This window comes from Nuphar pumila, chromosome 7 (assembly GCF_984573655.1).
Source record: "Nuphar pumila chromosome 7, dmNupPumi1.hap1.1, whole genome shotgun sequence".
In the NCBI taxonomy this organism is placed as follows: domain Eukaryota; kingdom Viridiplantae; phylum Streptophyta; class Magnoliopsida; order Nymphaeales; family Nymphaeaceae; genus Nuphar; species Nuphar pumila.
Genome location: NC_143255.1, coordinates 15,458,425 through 15,480,459, shown reverse-complemented (window position 1 = coordinate 15,480,459; position 22,035 = coordinate 15,458,425). Strand labels below are relative to the sequence as shown.

Genomic DNA, 22,035 nt, shown 5'->3' with positions numbered 1-22,035 from the left:
TCAGATATCTGATGCCAAAACCCAACCACAAAACCAGAATATCCACAACTGCAAGCCAAAAAACAAGTATAGAAAACATGAAGCAATATCAAGCAAATAAACAGTTTCGCAGAAAATGCGCCAATAGAAGTCCGTTACTTCACCTTCTTCGTTTGCTATCGTTCCTATCCCCAGGGCTTAATTCGAATCCTCACTTAGGTAACATGCTCAAACAGTTCGACCAAAACAGATGGGCAATTCTTCCTCAGATACTCATAACCCTCAGTTTGCATAAACGCTGCAACATTATGACAGAAACCATGTTAATAGCATTTATATTACACCAGTCTGGATCTATAACTACTCTTTTTGGGCTTTTCATAGTTTTGTTGATGTCAACATCTCGTTTTTAAAGAAATTTTAGATGGTGAATCCTTCACCAACTGATTCAGCGAAGTAACCTAAACTCAGAAAAATAAACTGATTCACAACATTTCCAAGACAAACATAGTTGTGAGACCTCGCCCCCGACTGTTAAACGAGCACAAAATCAAACACAGAAAATGAGTTAGGAGTCTAGTTACCTCTCAGACTTGCTGAAAACACAATAAATTTGAAACAAGCTGTTTTAAGCTGAACACAGTGGTGCTGCTCCGCTAGGGATAAAATTGTTGCAACCGTGTCTATGCTGAGCTCCTCACAGAGCTTAACTCCACAAAGCAACCTTAGCCTCTCTATGTCATAGCGGTCAGCTGCTACTAGCAGATGTGTAATTAAAGACGAAGCACAATTAGGATCTTCAGCCACGGGCTCTTGCATATCAGGAAGCGAATCCCAGTATATGAAGTGGAGTAAAGCCTGCAAAATAAACCAAAAAAGAAAAAAGAAAAAGAACTTATATCACTACAGTTTTGAATACTCCAAGATTTATATATCTACACGTCATACTTTATAAAGGTACTACATATCAACCTCTTCAACATGAACATGATTTCTTAAGTTATCTCATGACATCTTTGGAAAGGGTTGCAAGCCGTTCTCTACAGAGAAGAATTACCATTCTAGCCAATCAAAGAGAAGAATTTCAACAGCTTTTCATGAATAACTCAATCCAATAAACAGTTATATGTAGATGATATTGTCATCTCTTGATATATATATCTCGATGGGGTGTTTCCTTAAAGGCTTTTTTAAATTGCTGGTTTGGTTAAAAGCGAACAAATAAAAAACGATATGTTTTAACAATATAGTTTGATGAAAATATAAAGAAAAAAATAGAAAGTTTATCAACAACAAATAAACAAGAATTACGAAAATATATAATTAACATATATAAAATAAGATTTTCAAAATAAAGTTTATACTTCACAGAAAATTCAATGTATATTATCGCCAATAATTTCCCTTTAATAGTGGCCACCCAGAGTTGCGTATAAATATTCAGCTATTTTCAGAATATTTGTCGTATTTGTGTCTGCCAGTGTAGTAAAAGCATAAAAAATATGATTCCAAAAGGACAATAGACAAACCTTAAAAATTGAAGCTTGCATGTCTTCAACCTCTATAATACTTGTATTATCTTTCATTGGTCCAAAAAACTGAGCTTGAAATACAGGTGAACGTGCAGCAAGTATAAATTTGTGCGCAGCGAATGTCTGTCCCTCAACCACAAAGCTTACATCTGCACCTTTTCCGCTCTCTATGAGTTGTATAAAATGTTGACTTATGTTAGAAGGTGGTACTGAAATGGTGCAAAACTTCGATTCCTCACTGTGTGATTGGAGAATGCCAATACTACAGCTAATTACAAGTACATCATCTTTTAGGTATAATGAAATGGATGTAGATTTCGCCGATAAACGATCAAAACACCTGTATTAACAAGCGTAATCATCGTGACTGGTTGTTTACAGAAAACTGTGAGTTTTTTTCACGTATATTACAAGCAAGTGATTAGCAATTTCCCTGACACACCAGTAACAAGAACAACTCGAAAACAAACAATAGACACTGTTATTGCCAGAAAATAAATGGCAATTAAAAAAACTAAGTCCAGGAATTATAACAAAAAATTAAAGGAATATAAATATCACATCGATAAGAGAGAATATTTAGCAATAAATACAAAGAGGCAGCTTCAAACAAACATAAAGATGAGATCATGTTCAATGGTCAAAGTAAGGCAGCCAGTAAATTTATCCAATTGGTCCTCTCCAAATGTGGCAATCCAATTACAAACTCATTAGGAAAACAGTGGGCACAGTTCTCTAATATAAGAGGGAAGCAAATTCAGTGTTCTTGGCAGAACACTTATAAAGTTGTTCTGCCCAACGTGGCTGGACCCAATAAAAGGTAAGGGGGTGGCCAAACAGGTGTACTGTCCCTCTTATAAGGGCGAACGCCTTTTAACGTGTTCACCCTGGAATACAGAACATCATCTCTAGGTTTACTTCGACTCCGAACATATACACTAAAATATGAGAACAGAAATACAATCTGGGTATTTTCAACACCTTTTTTTCTGCAAATCCAATCATGCAGATGTTCCGCAACAAATCCTTATGAATAGTATTCACAACCCCCCTCACCCCACCCCAAAAAAGAAAAAAGAAAATAGCAGCATAAAAATCAAATATAATAGCACTAAAAATTAAACTTATCGGAGATCTTTCATGACACCCATCATCAAGAAACCCATTCAGAATTTGCAGATAAGCAAGAAACAGAAACAGAAACAGAAACAGATTAAACAGCCAATGAGCCATACGACACGTCTCCCCGACATTTGAAGGTGTATGCCAAAAAGCTACTATCGAGCTTGGCGTGGACCTTGTGCTCATATTTCCTGCTCTGATCCACGAAGCTCAATCGATAGAGAGCCTTAACGTAGGTGGCCTCGCTGGCGAGGGCGACGTAGAAAGGGTAGTGTTCTAAATAGCCCTGCCTGGAATTTGAAATCCCGCATGGATAGAAGCGGACCTGCCACGCGTGCCCGCCGACCATGAACGCATCTGAAGCTACGTAATTGTCTTTGCCCAAGGCCGTGCAAAGGGAGTAGTCCTTGATCGTGAAAATATGGAACCCATGGGCGGTGAGAGGGGTAGAGGTGGAGGTGGTGACTGTAGGTGAAGAGTCCTTGCTGTTTTCGCAAATACCCATATCAAAAGCTGGTGGGGGGTTTCCTATTGCTTTGTGGACACTTGGTTGCCTCTTTTGGTCCTTTAATACAAGTGGTCTTGCCGTTAATTTGGAGCCACGAGTCAGACTTAAAAAAACAAACCAAAACTCTTTACAGGTTTTTTTTTTCTTTCAAAAATGTTTTCTCTACAAAAGTTGAAATTTTTTCAAAGCTTACTTTCAAACCAGAGTTACCCAAAGCTTCTAAGGTAGGTCGGAAGATTGCTTCCCAAAAACTCGCTTCGGAAGCGCGATACTCCTCGATTCGGAAACTTCATGGGAATCTCGATTCCTCCACGCTTCTTCTATGCTTCCCACACACATGATCTATGCTTTCTATATGCTTTTCTCACGTTTCTTTTCATGTTTTTCACGTATTTTCTCTCACGCTTTTACTCACTTTATATGTATTTTCTTTAAATTAGTAACCATCATTGTTAGATTTTAACAAAAAATTAACTCTTTTACTGAAAACTCACAAAATATAAGAATGATCAATTTTATTTTAGTTTTTATTTGTTTCTTGTTCGATTCCAATTCAATTACCATATTGCTTTATCTTTTTAATATTTCACTTTTAAATTGATACTTCACTTCTCGCTTCTAATAAATTTTAAAATGCCTCGCTTCCCGTAACCTTGTTTCAAACATGTTGATTTGATGAATGATTAACACAACGATTAATCAGGCACAACAAGTTGCAAGCACCACAATTTACAAGCATAACGATTTATAGGCACAACGAGTTGCAGGCACCACGATTTACATGCACAACATATTACGTGGTTCGACAACATGCCTACATCCACAAGAGAGGAGGAGCATATTTCATTAATGTTACAATCCAAAAGTTACAGGATGGGTGAAAATATAAGATTGATATCTAACCACTTCCCAACAAATGTGGAATGATATCTTTCTAAGAATACAGTTAAACCCAAAAAGAAATCACCAAAGAGGAAGGGATAAAGATAAGGCAACTCCTCCAAAATATCGACTTTCCTAACACTCCCCCTCAAGTTGAGAGGAGTGAAAATTCACATTTTTTAACTTATTCATAAATTTAGATAATTTTTTACTAGTAACTGCTTTGGTGAATAAATCGGCACATTGATTTTCACTCTTCACATAAGGAGTCTCGATTTTTTTTTTCTGAACCTTGTCACGCACAAAGTGAGAGTCTATTATGTGTTTAATACATTCATGAAAGATTGAATTTGACGCTATATGGATATCAGCTTGATTATCACTGTGAAGCTTCATGAGATTAGTCTGATCAAACCCGATCTCCTTCAATAACGCTTTTAGCCAAGTCAATTTAGTCAATGCATTAGCCATCACCCTGTATTCGGCCTCAACGCTAGACCTCAGTATAAGCTTTAATTTCTTACTTTTTCAAGAAACAATATTTTCCCCAACAGTAACGCAAAATCCAGTGGTCGACCTTTTGTTAGAAGAATTGTCTGCCTAGTCTTCATCGACAAATCCTTCTATACTCGTGTGACCATTCTTTTTCATTAATAATCCATACCCTGGAGTTCCTTTTAAGTACTTCAAAATTCGATCAACTATATTGAGATGCTCTTGTTGAGGAGCATGCATGTACTTACTAACCTCACTAACGACATAGGTGATGTCTGACCGAGTGACAATGAGATAGATCGACTTCTCAACGAGTCTTTGATACTGTTGAGTATCTTGAATTATGTCTCCTTCAACGGTGTCCAGCTTGTGATTGGCTTCAATTGGGTTAGCCACCAGTCTAGCTCTAATTTTTTTTGTACTCTTTAAAAGGTCAATAACATACTTTCTCTCTAATAAGTATAAGCCTTTCTTTGAGTGGCTAATTTCAATCCCCCAAAAATATTTTAGTCTGCCTCAAACTTCTCATTTAAGTATTGTTTAGTCTTCTCAATCATTGTTTTATTATCCCCTGTCACAACAATGTCATCAACATACACCAATGTTAGACATGTACCCATTTTCGATCGATAAATGAATAGAGAGTTATTAGAGATACATCTCTTATATCTAAACTCAATTAGGGGGTTGCTCAATCTAGAGTACCACGCTCGCGGAGACTGCTTAAGGCCAGATATAGCCTTCTTTAGACAACACACCATGTTTTCATGATTGATATGAGTGAGACCTTGAGGAATTTTCATGTACACTTCTTCTTGTAGACCTCCTTGAAGAAAGACATTTTTTTACAGCTAGTTGACATAGTTCCCAATTAAAATTGTAGGCTATGGATAAAACCACTTAGAGGGTTGTCGTCTTGGCTATAGGTGCGAAGGTCTTTGTGTAATCAACTCCTTATGTTTGACAGAATCCTTGGGCTACAAGTCGAGCTTTATATCTGTCTAAGGTACCATCACCTTTGAATTTCAGTTTAAACACCCATTTGCAAGAGACAAGGTTTTTATCAGCAGGAAGTTGAGTGAGTTCCCAAGTATTATTTCTCACTAAGGAGTTTAACTCTTCATTAATAGCCTTTGCCAATGAGGATCCTTTTATGCTTATTCGAACGTCTACAACTCAGAGTAATCTGAAAGTCTCATAAGAAAGGCTACATGATCATGAGAGAAACGATCATATGTAATAAAGGATTCAATGAGATATTTAACACTGCTCATCATAACATAATTCTTGTATCTTACTGGGTGTTGCTGAGTTCTTTCTGATCATCTCAAGGAAGCACCTTCAACATTGTCATGAGCGCCAATAGTAGCTCTATTGTTGTCTTCGGTCTCTAAGTTTTCCTTTTGAGTTGTGATATCATCACTAGAAGAGATGTTTGGAAAAGGAAAATCACTTGAATCTAGGATACTCCCCCTGAAGTTGATTTTTATAATACGCCTATGATTCATCAAATCACATATCACGAGAAACAAATAGTTGCCTAGAAACTGGATCATAACACCGATAGCCTTTCTTGGTAGGGGAATAACCCAAGAATATACTTTTAACTACATGTGTCTCAAGCTTATTTCGATGCCAAGGAGACTTCCACACATAGGCAACACACCCAAATTTTCTAAGATGAGTGATTGAGTGTTTCTTGCCTTTAATGACTTCAATTGGAGACCTTCCATCAAACACTATTTTTGGAAGACGAGTAGTAACATAATTAGAAGTAAAGACGGACTCGTTCCAGAACTGACTGGAAACTTGATTTTGAAAAAGTAGGGCGCTAGCGATTTTCAATAAATATTGATTCCTTCGTTCAGAGACACCATTTTGTTGAGGTGTTTCTCTGCATGTAGTCTGGTGATCAATTCCCAACTTATTATTGAAGTTGGCAAACTGTTGATTTAGATATTTAGTGCCATTATCTATGTGAAGCACTTTCACATATTTTCCAAATTGAGTAATGACCATGTTATGAAAAAATCAAACATTGAAAACACTTCATCCTTGCTACGCAAAAAATATATCCATCCGACTTTAGAATAATCATCAATAAATGTTAGATAATATTTAAATCCATTATAAGCATCAATGAGTGTTGGCCCCAAACATTAGAATAAATCAAGTCAAACGGTTTTTCAAAGATATTTTCAGATAAAGGAAATGACGGTCTAGTAAATTTTGCATAGCGACAAATCTCACAAGCACTACATTCAAAGTTCATTCCAGAATTTAAAATTCTCAAAACATAACTCGATGGATGACCGAGTCTTGAGTGCCAAAGTCATCTTGATCCTTATTCAAGTTGGTGACTAACGCCTTATTCTTGTTATTCAATTAATAAAGACCCCAAAACTTTGATCATTTACCGATCGTCACCCCCGTGCTCCGATCCTAAAAAACAACCTTAGATGGCAAAAATATAACATTACAATTATAATCTCTACTCACATGACTACCTGACATGAGATTAGACGTTGGACTAGGCATATATAAAACATCAAGAGGCTTTAAGTTCTCAAGTAATCAGGTTTTCCCTTTCCCTTCAACATGAATTTTTCCACCATTAGCAATAGTGACCACTCTTATTTCATGACTAGTTTTGATGTTAGCTATGATGTATTTATCAATAGTCATGTTGCTCGATGCTCTTGAGTCAATTGTCCAACATTTATCATCAAATTGAGAAAAAAAAACTAAAGTTATTTGATTTATCATCCTTATCGCGCGATGCCACATTAGCAAGATGTTGTTTAGTAAAAAATTTGAACATCTGAACCAACTTTTCCATGGTAACCGAAGTCTCTTTTTTATCTTATTGATATGCTTGAGCAACCTTAGGTTTGTTGCTGCTATTTGTTCAATTTCCAGCATCTATCTCTTGTATGATTCTCCTTCTTGCAATTAGTGCAAAATAGTTTCTATTTTTCTCGAGGATCGACCAGAGTTACTAACTTCTTTTTGCTTGGAGAAGATAGCAGTTTAAGACTCATTTGAATCATCAAATTTTTAATATAGAATTTATCACTTGTTTTCTGCATTCTTCACGCATAATGATGGCATAGACCTTATTAATCTTGGGTAGATCTAAAGACATAATAATCTGGCTGCGAATATTCTCATACTCAGGTCTCAACCTAGCTAGCAGTTGAAAGATTTTGTCATGCTCACGGTTCTTTTGATGATTCACAATATCCGTGACCCTAACAGAGTGTGAGACTCCCAATCATTCCACTAAGCCTGCAACTCCCCAATATATTCAGTGAATGGTTTCTCACCTTGTTTGAGATTGTTAATCTCTTGCATAACTTGATAACATCTCGCCACGTTATATTGATGACCGAATATCTCCTTCATTGCATCACAAACTTCTTTTGCATTTTCTATAGAGTAGAACATTCGAGCGATTTTCTTGTCCATGGAGTTTAGTAACCATGACGTCACGATGTGATCATTAAACTCCCATTCTTCAAGTTTCGAGTCTCCATCAGGAGGTCTGACCTTGTTGCTGATCACGTGACCGAGATTGGTCTTTCCGCACAAGAACAGTTTCGCAGACTTGGCCCATGTAAAATAGTTGTAACCATTCAAAGGTTCTGTAGTGATTTTCAGGGCTAGATTCACAATCTCCACCATGTTGGCGTGCTGCTGATTGAAATCAACTGAACCACCTCCCTATGCTTGTAATTTGCCCGTCATGAGTGATCGCCAAGGGCAAATTAGAGTAACCAGGAAGATGGACTAATGACTTGCAGAAAAAAATATTACAAAAAAGACGTCAAGTTGGTTGCATATAAATAAACTACCATGAGAGTTTGACGTTGCAACAATTAGTCATACGCTTATAGATGATCGAATAGTACTTCTCTGATACCATGATGAATGATTAACACATAACGCTTAATCAGAGATACACAGGCACAACAAGTTGCAGGCACCACGATTTACAGGCATAGCGATTTAAGGGCACAACGAGTTGCAGGCACCACGATTTATAGGTACAACCATTTACGTGGTTCGGCAATGTGCCTACATCCATGAGGGAGGAGGAGCGTGTTTCATTACTGTTACAATCCAAAAGTTACATGATGGGTGAAAATATAAGATCGATATTTAACCACTTTCCAACAAATGTGAAAAGATATCTTTCTAAAAATACGGTTAAACCCAAGAAAAAATCACCAACGAGGAAGGGATAAAGATAAGGTAGCTCCTCCAAAATATCGACTTTCCTAACATGACTCGTTTGGCAAATACCTCACTCTTGAAAGAAAATCCAAGTACAAAAAAAAGGGAGAAAATGGCAAACATAGATTTTCTATGTTCACGAATCCAGCGATTCCAACTTCCTAAACCAGTTACATGAAATGGTGGAACCCAAAATTAGGGATGGCAATGGACGGGGAAAAATGGGGCCTCGCCCACCTCGTTTCATTTAGACCGAGGACGAAGAACATGGAACAAAAATGAAGCCGGGACGAAGGTTAAAATCAAAACTCGTACAGGGATGAAGTGGGGAATGGCCTTACATTTTCGGTGCAAACAGACCCATCCCGATCCTCACTTTGCCTCGCCCCCCACCCCGTTTCGGATCTTTTTAAGGGATGGTAATGGACCAAAGAAAAATGAGACCCGCCCCGCCTCGCCTCGGGTCTGTTTGCACCGAAAATGGAAGACATGAAATGAGGATGGAGGCGGAAGGTGGAGGTTAAAATACTTACTCGTGCAGGGATGAAGGCCGGGATGGATGTCCAGATTTTGAGTCAGGGCGGAGTGAAGACCTTGACCCTCCCTCCCGCCCCGGTCCACTGCCATCCCTACCCAAAATCCCGATTAAAACAATCGGACCGGGTCAATGTCGGTTAAAAGTGTACAGTTTGACGTTTTTGTTTTTAAATAATTAAATATATCAACTATCCCAAGTTTCAAAATTCCTGTTTTTTTTTTTTGCATTAAAAAAGTATGACATATATGGAGGCCCCCGTTTCAAATTCCCATGTTTGAAAATTTATTATTGTTGAAAACCCATCACGGCCTTTATTTTCCACCACAATTCTCAAGAACTTGTTTGGAAAAAAATGACAAGTCCCATGCAGCACAGATGTACGTACCTGCTTACGAGAATAGGATCTGAAACTTTCTACCAAAACTAATTAAATGGATTCAGGTCGATCGGACACCTGACCCGATTGGGAAGAAAAGAAACCCTTCAAGCCTCTCTTTGGTCAAAATTTGGCTGACATGAATTGAATAGTCAATAATGCAATTGATTCATTATCTCTGCCAGTTTGACTCAAGGATTTTTCAGTTTTTTTGTATTACTTATAGTTAAGGTTGTCAATGGGTCGGGTTTGATTCGTACTCGACCCGTATCAAACATTATAGGGACAGGGTTTGGTAATAAATGAGAAGGACCGATTAGAATCTGGGTCGAACCTGAGGGGTCCGATTAGTATACGGATCCGGATATCGTTTGTGAAAGTTCATACTAAACCCAGGCCCCACCTGAGTTCTGACTAAGATCCAAAATTTTCAACTTATAAAAGATAAAAACAAATTATTTTATCGGATATGGTTCGGGTCTGATTCATGTAATTCAATTGAAGCCGGATCCAGACATGGCATAATCATCTCAAATCAGGCCTGGGTCTGAACCAAACCCAACCCATTGACACCCCTACATACATACAGTAGTAGTCAATGGCTCGTCCGTAATCATATTGCTAGGCTTTGGATAATCTGGGTTGGAATTTAAACTTTGATCACAACAAAAAATTAAAATTAATCGAGAAATAAATTTAGCTGTACGTGACAAAAGTTTAAAACTATAAATTATTGCACGTGTTTTTTTTTAGAGATGGCAATGGACCCGGGGGGAAACGGTGCTTTGCCCCGTTTGTAGATGAAGGACATGAAACAGGGATGGAGGTGAGGATGAAGGTTAAAATCAAAACCCATGTGGATATGGACTTATGCTTTCCCTGCTGTGCCCAGCCTCATCCCTGATCCTTCTAAGAGATGGCAATGGACCAAATGAAAACTGGGCCCCACCTTGCTCCCGTTTGGAATGGGGATGGAGGACATGAAATAGGGATGAAGGCAGGGGTGAAGGATAAACTCCAAACCCGTGCAGAGATGGAAGCGGGTATGGAGGTCCAGATTTTGGCACAGGGAGGGGTGGAGACCTTGGCCGCCGACCCCGCCCCGGTCCACTGCTATCCCTAGTTTTTCTGGTGAATTTTGAATAATTTTTGTGAAAATGACCGGCAGCAGTAATTAAACTAATACTTAAAACATATAAAGCGAAATTGGAAAAGAAAAAAACTAGCTATATGCCTTCAAAACTCTCAATCAAAGTAATTAAGTTCCACTTCCCAAGGCGTCCAATTTTGAAAGTTTTTTCTTTTCTTAATGAGTTACTACTTTCCAAAGTTTAGTTTATGGAAAACCATCTCTGGCTTAATGAAGCAACGAATTTATTTCGTACCAATCATATTAAAACAATAATTAATTAGCCTAAAATGATGCACATTACTTAATGCATATTAATTAAACTCTGATTTTCTAAAAAGTTTAATTCTATATTGGACACAGCAATTTTCTGCTACATAGTCCGACTTTCCATGAGTGTCCCCTTTCTGAATCCAGATCCAACTGATGATAGAGTTTTGGACATGGATGTAACTCTACCCCCATTGACATTGGATCTGCAAATTAAGGAAAAAATCAACGATATAAGTTTACAAACATGCAAAACTGGTCGTATTAAGGAAAAAATCAACGATATAAGTTCTGAAAATATTTGCTTATCCAGTTCTGAGACGAATCTGATCAATCCTGAAATTGCATATTTCAAATATAATCCGTTTATAAAACAGAAGATTTTTGTGCTCCATGTCAACACATGGAATAATTTCTGCATCGTGTAACAAAATGAGAGGCCCTTGAGAAGGTTTATGTAAGCCCCCAACTTGCAAGTGCGCATGGGAAGAGCCGTGAAGCATTGTGGGATTCCGCACACTTAGTTGTTGTAAGGACCAGCACCTGCGGAAGAGACCCTTCATCGGCATTAAAACAGCGGGATCTTGGTGACGTGCAGTGAGGGGCGACACTGCGGTGAGCATGAGCGACCCTTTGTCACACCCTTGTGGCGTGAACAGGTGGATCCTCTTCTCCGTGAAGAGTTACACCATGTTGAAGTGACTGTAAAGATGTATCTAAGTTCTTGCCTGGCCCTGGGGTGTATTGTTCATTTCCAAGTCTTAAGCAATAAGATAGAACGGGTTGTGAGCCCTTTGTGCAAGTTTTGTTTGTCCAAGATGTGTCTCTGTGTGTGTGTGACTTAGGCAAACTTGCAAGGCCAGGGGCGTTTCATGTGAGGGGGGGGGGGGGGGGGGGGGGCAAACAGGGGTGTAGCAAAAAAAAATGTATTTGTGCCATAGGCGGGGGTTCGGGGGCAGAGCCCCAGTTTTTTTTTTTTTGAGATAAAATAAAAAATGGCTACAATTATTAATAAAAATCTATTTCACATGGACAAATCAAACTATTTGCTGCAGTCAAGGCTGGGCTGGGCTACAAGAATGGATAAAAATCTATTTCATATGGAATCGGGGCTGGGCAAGGACTGGGCTTTTAAATTTTTTTTTTTTTTAACTGTTTCGGGAGTCAGGACTGGGCTACAGCCCAGTCCTGCCCCCCCCTAGCTACGCCCCTGTGCAAGGCGGACACTTGTAGGTGTGTCCATTTGAAATCCTTTAGTCGTAAGCAAGGTTGCTAGCTTCTCTTGGGTTGGCTGAGTTAGGCTGCATGCAGTGCATACTTGAAGTGTAAAAAAGTTGCTTGTGTGACAGTTGCTACCAGAGCAAGATTCAGTTGCCATGATGAAAATGTTAGAACTGCGAGATCGAGTGGCAATCGTGGAAAGCCTCAACCTTGTTATGACTTGAGCGAATGATCTTGGGGCTCAAAACCAACAATTGGTTGGGTGAATTGGGAGCACACGATTGGAAGTGAACAAAGAAAGGTTAAGGTCCTTGAACCAAAGGAGTTCAATGTCACGCGAAGTGCCAAGACCTTGAAAACTTCATATAGAGATGTATTTTAAGGTTGTGCACAACCTTATTGGTGTCCAAGTGATGGTGGCCAACATATATCTTCATGGTGATACTAAGTCAGAATCAAACATCAAAGACCTGGTGATACTATGCAGCAGATAGAGAATCCCACAGTCAAAGTGGGAAGATATCATAATAGATTTCTTGATAAGGTTACCGAGGATCCGATGTCAGTACGATATGGTCTGAGCGATTGTTAACAGACTCACCAAATCGACACACTTTTTACCCATTCAGACCAACCAGTAACTAGACACTTTAGCAGATTTGTATATCCATGAGATAGTTCGACTGCATGGTGCTCTCATGTCTATCATATCAGATCGAGACTCATGTTTCACTTCTCTATTTTCAGGACAGTTGCATAAAGCTCTAGGTACAAAGCTAAAGTTCAGTATAGTTTTCCATCAGATGGACGAACAGTCAAAGCATACAATACAGACCCTCAAGGACATGTTGCGAGCTTGCGCCCTCAATCAAAAGGATGATTGGGATATGCATCTAGCACTAGCTGAGTTTGCATATAGCAATAGTTACCACGCTAATATTGAGATGACTCCATAAAAGGCTCTTTACGGGTGACCTTATCGATCCCCAGTGTACTGGGATAAGATTTGTGAGACTGCAATAGAGTACCATCGTATTGCAACATTACACTCAGTAGGTTTAGTTGATTCATGATAGACTACGTGCAACCCAGAGTCGACATAAGTGCTATACAAATAATCAGTGCAAAGAGCTCACTTTTACATTGGGAGATTTTATTTTAGTGAGGGTGTTTCCTACCAAAAGTGTGTTCTAGTTCAGTAAAAAAGAGAAGTTAAGTCTCAGATATGTTAGGTTGTTCGAGATTCTAGAACTGATAGGCAATGCCGCATATCAAGTAATGTTACCTCCTCAGTACTCTCAAATACATGACGTCTTTCATGTGTCTATGTCGACAAAGTATATTTCAGATCCTTCACATGTGATCTAATACGAGGATGTGAACATTAGAGAAGATTTGAACATTGAAGAAAGTTCAATAGAGATTGTGGATATGAAAGAACAAGTTTTGGGGACAAAGACCATTCATCTAGTTAAAGTGTGCTGGCAACATCATGATATCGAGGAGTGAAACTGTAATGCCCCTAAAATTTTAACCTTAATTATTATTCAAATATTGAAATTTTGAGACCATTTTTTTTATAAATATAACTAAATAAGATCTTATAATGCAGAAACGATTTTTAAAAATGATTAAGACTTTTAGTGAGCTTACACTGAAGATAACAATCAAATCAAGATATACAGGATATACACATTTCAAACCAAGTAAAATATAAGACTAAAATATGAAGAATTTTAATTTCATTTCAAATCAGAGTATAAACACAATAGTTCAATATCTACATGATCAAGTACTTAAAACTAAAAGATCATGTCTACCAAGAATGCAAGGTAATATTTGACCCTTAAGGATGCAGCTCGACCAGTCATTCACTCTAATTACTCATCATACTAAACCTATATTATATGTCTTCCATAAAATAAGACGAGACTCGCTAAAGTCTGGTAGAGCAACCCAAACTCAAACTTAAAGAAAACATATCAAACAAGCAAAGAAAAAACATAATATATTATTCATCAATCATTAAGTGACAAACAAGGGGACAACATCCCATAAGTCATCCATTCAAGCATTTAAACATAAGGCATTTAAAAACATTCTATCACTTAATATTTTATTCAACATGAACTCACAACATAAAGCACAATTCATATAAATTCAAGACATACAAGTCATCGCTTAAATATATACAAGTATATAAGACATTCAAATCATTGCATCATTTTCATATGCATTCATAATTCTCATAAACAATATGTCAAATCATATTTGACCATCTCAACATGAAACACATGTGCATACTTTCTATGTAAAATAGTTAGATATTCCTAATAAAGATGAATAGGGGGAGGTCGATGGAAAAGAAAATATGGTCCCCAGATGCTAGATGGGATTCTCGGCTGCCGACAATGAAGGTAATTGGCGTTTTCATGCCAAATCTGATTTAAAGCTCTAAAAGATTATACTTGTAGCGATTAGATACAAAATACAGCCAAAAGAAAAAAAAACATGAAGAACACAAAGATTTATAAGTGAATAATAGAGAAAATGATAAGTAAGAAGAGAAAAACATTAGAGAGGAAGAAAAGAAAAAGGAGAAGAAAACATGAAGAAGAAGAAGAAGAAAAAGGAAGGCACAATATCCAAGGCTACTACACGACTCTTAAAGTTGTTGTAGTTTTCTTTTTATAAGAAAAAATCATCCTATTCTCTAAAAGAACCCTTAGTTTAAGCAATTTTCAAGACCCGCCTTCAACTTATTGAAATTTATAATTTACCTCTAGGCACTATCTTTGAGGGTAATTCAATCATTTTTCATTTTGTATCTTCAAATCTTGGACGAGTTCAAGTATGGATCTGATCCAAGGTCCATGGTGAAGGCTTTGGGTCAGATTTGGATCTAAATCTTCTCGAAAATTAACTCTTTACCTTGAAATAGCTCTATCTTTCTCATTTTAACTCTGTTTCGAGCAAAATTCGAACTGAAGCCTCTCTGCACTTTAAATATCACAAACATGGTTACTTAAGCCATAAAATCACATATAAATGGATGAATATGTGGTAGAATGATACACATTTCATGCATTATCTGATAACATTAGAGATATAGAGCAAAAGAGAGAGGTGAGCTAGCAAGCTTTGAAAGAGAAAGAGAGAGGAACTAGTGAGACAAGGAGATATGAGAGGAGTGCCTTGAATGAAGAGTAGATTGGGAGAGAACTGCGGTTTATATATGTCCCAACCCCCTATAGATTATATGATATTTTTTATAATTTATTTACATATATAATCATATTTTTATATATAATAAAGATAATATTTATATTATATTTCATATAATATATGTATTTATATATATGCTTGACTCGTCCATGACTCGACCCAGTTTTGTTAAAGCTGAGTTCAACCTAATTTTTGACCCGATGAATGAGCGATCCAGACTGAGTCACAAGGTCACTTTGGTTATCCAATAAGTGTTTCCTCTTTTGCCATTTACAAAATGAACTAAAACCTCATCTTTTATGACTAGTTTCCACCAACTTAAGCTACCACTCTCTTGTCAATCATCCCCACCATCTCAACTATATCTATTTTTTTAACTAATAAAAGAATTAATAATATATAGGAAAAATTAAGCATGATAAAAATAAAAAGGGTGCTAAGAAAACACCCTCCAAAAATGACAAAAGGAAAGGAAAGAAGTAGGCAATGTAAAGATTTTGCCCACAAGGGCTTCAGGTGACTTGTGAACATCACCAAGTTGACAAGCACGTCCTCAGTTTCAAACCCAAAGGAGGCATCTTTTGCTGCAAGGTCGAAGCTGGGTGTATTCCCCAATGGGAAAGATGGACCTCAAGGGTTTTACCAACTAGAGGCCAGCTAATGTACAGTCAGTGATTGGGTTTTTTTTTCAGTTGGCCTAACAAAAAAGGAAAAAGACAACCATGATCTTAATGACAATAGCTAGAGGACTTTTAATCAAGAACTCATATCCAAAAATATTGTTAACCGAATATAGGAGATTGTAGCGGAAAGAAATCCTAAGACTAATTTGCAATGTGACTGCACCCGATGGCCTCTTTCCACTTAAGATGACTTAGGAATTCTTTGAGAGACAGAGTTTCATTGTCTTGGAGAAGATACGTGAGAAGGATTTCGGGAATAGGATAATTGGTGGCTTGGTAATTTTTGGATTTTAAGGTACTGTCTTGAAAATGTGTAACCATAAGGTGAGCACAAATATGTACAATAGGGTGGACCTCAGTTTCTTGGCTAGGCTGGGCATTGGTGCTAATACTTGGTGACATAGGTGGACTCGAAGGAGAACTCAAGTTGTTGTTGCTACTAGTTTCATGGTCTGAAGACTCAATTGTGATAGGTTCATGATCATGAAGGTTTGCCAGTGATAAATTGAATGCAAAAAGAAGAATAGTTGGTGGCTCTACATGAGATCCCTTTAAGGAACTCGAAGACTTAGGCTCAAGGGAAGTGATGTGATGAGCATACTATCTATAAGATAAATTGTATTTCAAGATTTTGGTAAGCATACTATCTATAAGATAAATTGTCATGCTAAAAGTATGAGACCAAAATCTAACAGAGACATTAACATGAGCCATTAAAGATAAACTAGTGTCAACTATGCTATGTGTAAGTCTCTCTACGCTACCATTATGTTGGTGAGTGTGAGGACAAGTTATGCAATGACCAATACCGCTCTCATTTAAAAACTATGTAAGCGCCTAAGACTCTCTACCCCAATATGAATGATTTTTTGTATTTTTTGCCAATAATATTCTCAACTAACTTCTTGAAACTTTAAAAAGCAAACTAAAACTTCAAAATTGTGTTTAAGTAAATAAAACCATACATATTTGAAAAACCCACAAAAAAATAACACAATATCTAAAACAATGTCACTAGTCACGAGTGCAGGACCCTATGCATCAGAAAAAATAATATCAAGAGTATCACGAATCACACAAGATGACGACTGTTGAAACAGTAAACCATGACTTTATTTTTTGACAAGCTTCACATATCTGTTTTTTCAAAACATTATCAAATGGCAACTCAAAATTTTCAATCACTTGCTAAAAAATATAATGTCCTAGACGTCAGTGCTATTGGTCAATGGACACCTTTTCTCCAATGAAAGTTGATTTTCCTTGCTCCTTAGTTTTTAAGTATGGTCTATATGGCAATGTTGGAGGAGAGTTCTTCAAAAAACAAGCATTAGAACGAAATTCAATGAATGTGTTATTATCTCTAGCAAACTTCTGAACAAATAAGAGATTAGAAGAAATCCTTGTACATGCAAAATATCTTTTAATAAAACTTTCCTTCTAACAAGAAAGAACTAATATGTTGAATAGCTAAACTTGAATTATCGTATATTTTAACAGCTTCATGACCTTGATATTTAGAGTGAACTGAAAAATCATTCAAATAGCTTGTAACATGGTGTCTGAAATCTAAATCCGATTACCAGATGTCATCTCCAACAACCACATTAGGAGCCACATGATAGGCTTGCAGGTTCCCTGTTTTACTTTGAGAAGTAAAACTCGACAGTTGATAACACTATCTAGCAGCATGATTGGGCTTCTGACATAATTGGCATACCAAACAAGGCTGACCTCCCTCATATTCAGACAGACCCAAACCACGACCCCTACCCCTAACCTAGCTTCCCTTGTTATTTCCTCTACCTCTATTGGAAAATCCTCTTTTGGCTTGACGTGTCTCAACATGAGCAGTAGGGGCCATAGACTTGGATGAATTTTCTTCATTAACACGAGCCTCTTGAACTAACAGGAGATCGCACAAGGCATCCAACTTAATTGGATCTTCTCTAGTTTCTATGGCAACCTTGAAGGCAAAATATCAAATCGAAACATTCATAACCAACTCTTCTTTAGAAATTGGTTTGTTGGCAACAATTAAATGAAAAGCAATACCATTTATCTTTTGGAAGTAATCATGCATAGAACTAAGTCCTTTCTTAAGGTCTTGTAGCTATGACATCAACTGCATTATGTAGCTCTAGAAACGGCAACATAAGACTGCTTTAATGTTGTTTAAACATCATATGAAGAACCCACTTGGTGAGGGAGAAAAATAACCAACTAGGCAATAGTTGGTCACACCTAAGTCACTCAAGTAAAACCCTGATGAGTTTTCCTTAAACATCCGAGGGAGTCTTAAAACCATTGACAAGCTCCAATAGATCATAAGACATGAGAATACGCATGAATTGAAATCCCCATAAAGGGTACTTTTCATAATTCATTTTCACAAAAAAAAAATGATTTAGGGCGCTCAAAGGAGACAACGATTAACTGGACATCATACCTGATATAGTGGTGCTTGAACTAGCATTAAAACTCATGGCCAATTAGACACAATATTTCTGATACCAAAATAGATTATAGTTCAAACATGAAAGAGATAAAAACCCACAATGATTCACACAAAAGAACATGGTAAGGTTTCAGATTTAGGGATGGCAGTGTACCGGGGCGGGTGCAGTGGACAAGCTCTACACTCTTGCCCATCTCAAAATTTTGCCCTATATCCTTGTCTCCATCCCTTTACAGGTTTTGATTTCATCTGCATCTACAGTCCATTCTCCTGTTTCATGTCCATCCCCGCCCCAAGTTAGGTGGGTTTGAACGAATCCTTGTTTTCTTCTAAAACAATGTCATTTGTATGCTACTAGATTAGACTCATTACAAGAAGGAGATGAAGGAGAGAAGAGAAATGTGTGATGAAACTTGAGGTTAGGAAACAAATATATATAAAAGATTTAAATTTTATTTTATAAAATATTAAGTATATAATAGTAATTTTAATAATGAAGATTGTAGGCAAGGTGGGGGTAGCAGTAAGTCCACTCTCACCTCCATCCCTACACGAGTTTTCATTTTCACCTTCATTCTTAGTTCATTCCTCATTTCATGTCCTTTATTCCCACCCCAAATTGGGCAGGTTTGTATGTTAATCCTCATTTTCTCCCAATCCACTGTCATCCTTATCATGATTGAACCTACGGTTATGGATGGGCATCAGGTTGGCCTGACCTAAGCCCATTTAGAGCTTGGCTCCTCGAGCTTTCACTCTATTTTTAACGAGTGCGGGTTTGAAGAGCAACCCATATCCTAGGTCAACGTGAAGGGAGCTAGGTACAACCTTGCCCGACCTAAATCCATTTATAAATAGTAATATTTAACAACTTTCCATGCACCCAATTAATTATCTTCCTAGTTTTTTAATAAAAAATAGTGTAACTAAATAGGTAAATAATAATTACCAAGTTATGATGTAATAGTTAATTTTTAAAAAATTTATGTTATTAAAAAATTAATAAATAAATTAGCCCAACCCATGTATATAATAGGTCATATTTTTCCTCTGTACCTAACAGCCCTAGGCCTAAAACCTTAGCCCAAACCCAGCCCATGGCAAGCAGGTCGGCTGGGCTTATATGGCTGCCCCACCATTGCCCACCTGTAAACACCCCAACATTTCCCCTTTCATTCATAAATCCCTTTCTTTTGCCACTGAGGCCCACTCTCTGAAGCCTTCAGGGAACCAACTGATCGACACTTGAGCCAAGGATATTCAGAGCCCAAGTTTTACATTAAAATCCAAATATTTCATCTTACAATCAAGATTCACTCTCCTTTTGGCTCAATCTCAAGTATCAAATTTCGCCCTCAGACAAGAATTTTCAATTCCTTGTCTTTGCCAAGGGTCTGGGACTTCTAATCCCTCATCCCAGGTTTGCATTTCGCATATCACTGCATGCATTTGACATATCATTTCATGTCTTTTCATCATATTACATGTCATTACATGTCACTTTTGAGATCCAACACTCTGGTTTTCAAAAATATCAGATCCAGACTCGGTTTTAAATCCTTTCTTTCAAAATCAACTTTAAAAACCTGGGTTTTAATCGATATTTTCCATTTGGCCAACCTCGAGGGCTTTATATTTCTTTATTTCAAAGTATTTTTCTTAAAAAAATTATCTGGATTCATTTTAAACTTTATTTTCAAACCAATTCTATCAAGTTTCTTCAAGTGGGGCCCACCCCGTAGGGGAGGGCGCCAACCCCAATTTTTCCATCTTCAGTCAATGTTAAAGTCATTTTCAGATGGCGTCACTTCTGGTTCATTTCTTTCATTTTATAATTTTAGTTATTTTAGAGTTTTAGTTGAATTAGGAATATGTCTTTTCACCTTTTGAGTCTTTTAATCTTCCTTTTTAGTGGTTCTCAATCGAAAGTAGTCTCACCTCTTGCTTGTCCCTTTCATTTGGTCAATTTTTTTAGAGTTTCGGTCGGTTTAGGACTCTATCCCAGAGTTTTAGTCGGTTTAGAACTCTATTCTGATTTTACCTTTTATGTCTGTTTTCACTTGTTTTCAAAAACTTTTTCATCTGTCTTTCAAAAAACAAAAATCTTAGAGTTTCAGTCGGTTTAGGACTCTATCTTAGAGCTTCAGTCGGTTCAGAACTCTACTCTGATTTCAACTTTTACCTCTATTTCACTTAGCTTTTGAAAATAAATCCAATTCTCAAAGTTTCAGTTGATTTAGGACTCTATTTTAGAGTTTTAGTTGATTTAGGACTCTATTTTAGAGTTTTAGTTTATTTTCACTAATTTTTGAGAAATCTTTCAAAACCTTTTCGTTTATCTTTCAAAAACCCCAAATTTTAGAGTTTTAGTTGGTTTAGGACTCTAGTCTAGAATTTTAGTTAGTTTAGGACTCTGTTTTAAAACTTTTGATTTTTATATGGTGATTTTAACTTTGTTTTAAAACCCATTTTTAGTCTTTATTTTAACTTTTTCAAAACCCTAATGTGGGGCCCACATAGTTGGCGTCACATTTGAGAGAGTTTCAACTTGGTTATGACCCTAGTTGATTCAAAACTTTCAATTTCAAATTCAACTTTTATTCTAACCTCTTTTGAAAACCTTTATTTTCAAATTTTTGGAATCATTTTCTGAAAAATCGAATGGAGCCCACAGTAGGTGACACCACATTTGGAAGTGTTTAAGTTAATTTAGGATTAGTTAGTGTTCTAATTAGATTAGAAGTTTGAAAGAATCAAAATTGATTTTAAAACCCTCCATTTTCACTTTGGTATTTAACTTTAGTTTTTTACTTTTAATTAAAGCTTTAAAAACCCAAATGTGGGCCCACATAGGTGGCACCACATTTGAGATTTTTCTTAAACCATTAGGAGTCTTAGTTAGGGTTAATTAAGGTTAATTAGGTAGAGTCTTTTAGGGCTAGAACTCCACAACCCTACCCTTCATTTGGTTCATCCCTTAATTAATTAATAGAGTTCTGATTAAATCGAAACTCTCTAATTAAACATAATGAAAAACTATAAAAGGGATTCATAAGGGGGGTTGGCCCAGGCTATCTCTCCTTCTTCTCTCTCATTGCTCTCTCCCTCAAGCTCCTCTTTCCTCCATTGTTGTATCCCCAATTAGGTGAGTTCATCTTCTTAATACTTTTTTTATTAGTATTTTTTTTCATGCAAATCTACCCCCCCCCCCCCCCCCCCCAACATGTGAGCTCTTCTCATTTTTCTTTTATAGTTCAAGGAACCATAAAAATGACTCATGGAGGTGATTTACTGAATATCCATGATTATTTCCATGTTTTTGATCCATTGAAATCATTGGTAATGTGCTTATTATGCTAAACGCCCAAAAAAGATCGAGAT

At 37.0% G+C, this 22,035-nt stretch overlaps 2 protein-coding genes across 2 annotated transcripts; both read right to left on the bottom strand.

The window, feature by feature from the left end:
• Nucleotides 1-3,138, bottom strand: LOC149831256 (BTB/POZ and MATH domain-containing protein 1-like). The gene is made up of 5 exons (XM_090012972.1): nt 2,747-3,138; nt 1,509-1,851; nt 564-837; nt 204-277; nt 1-48 (listed from the first exon to the last, which is right to left on the bottom strand). Exons 1-5 carry the CDS (start codon nt 3,136-3,138, stop codon nt 1-3), a joined length of 1,131 nt encoding a protein of 376 aa, XP_089869098.1.
• A 4,662-nt stretch (nt 3,139-7,800) lies between these two features.
• LOC149831255 (uncharacterized) lies at nt 7,801-8,202 on the bottom strand. The gene has a single exon (XM_090012971.1). It carries the CDS (start codon nt 8,200-8,202, stop codon nt 7,801-7,803), a length of 402 nt encoding a protein of 133 aa, XP_089869097.1.
• Between the last annotated feature and the right edge of the window lie 13,833 nt (nt 8,203-22,035).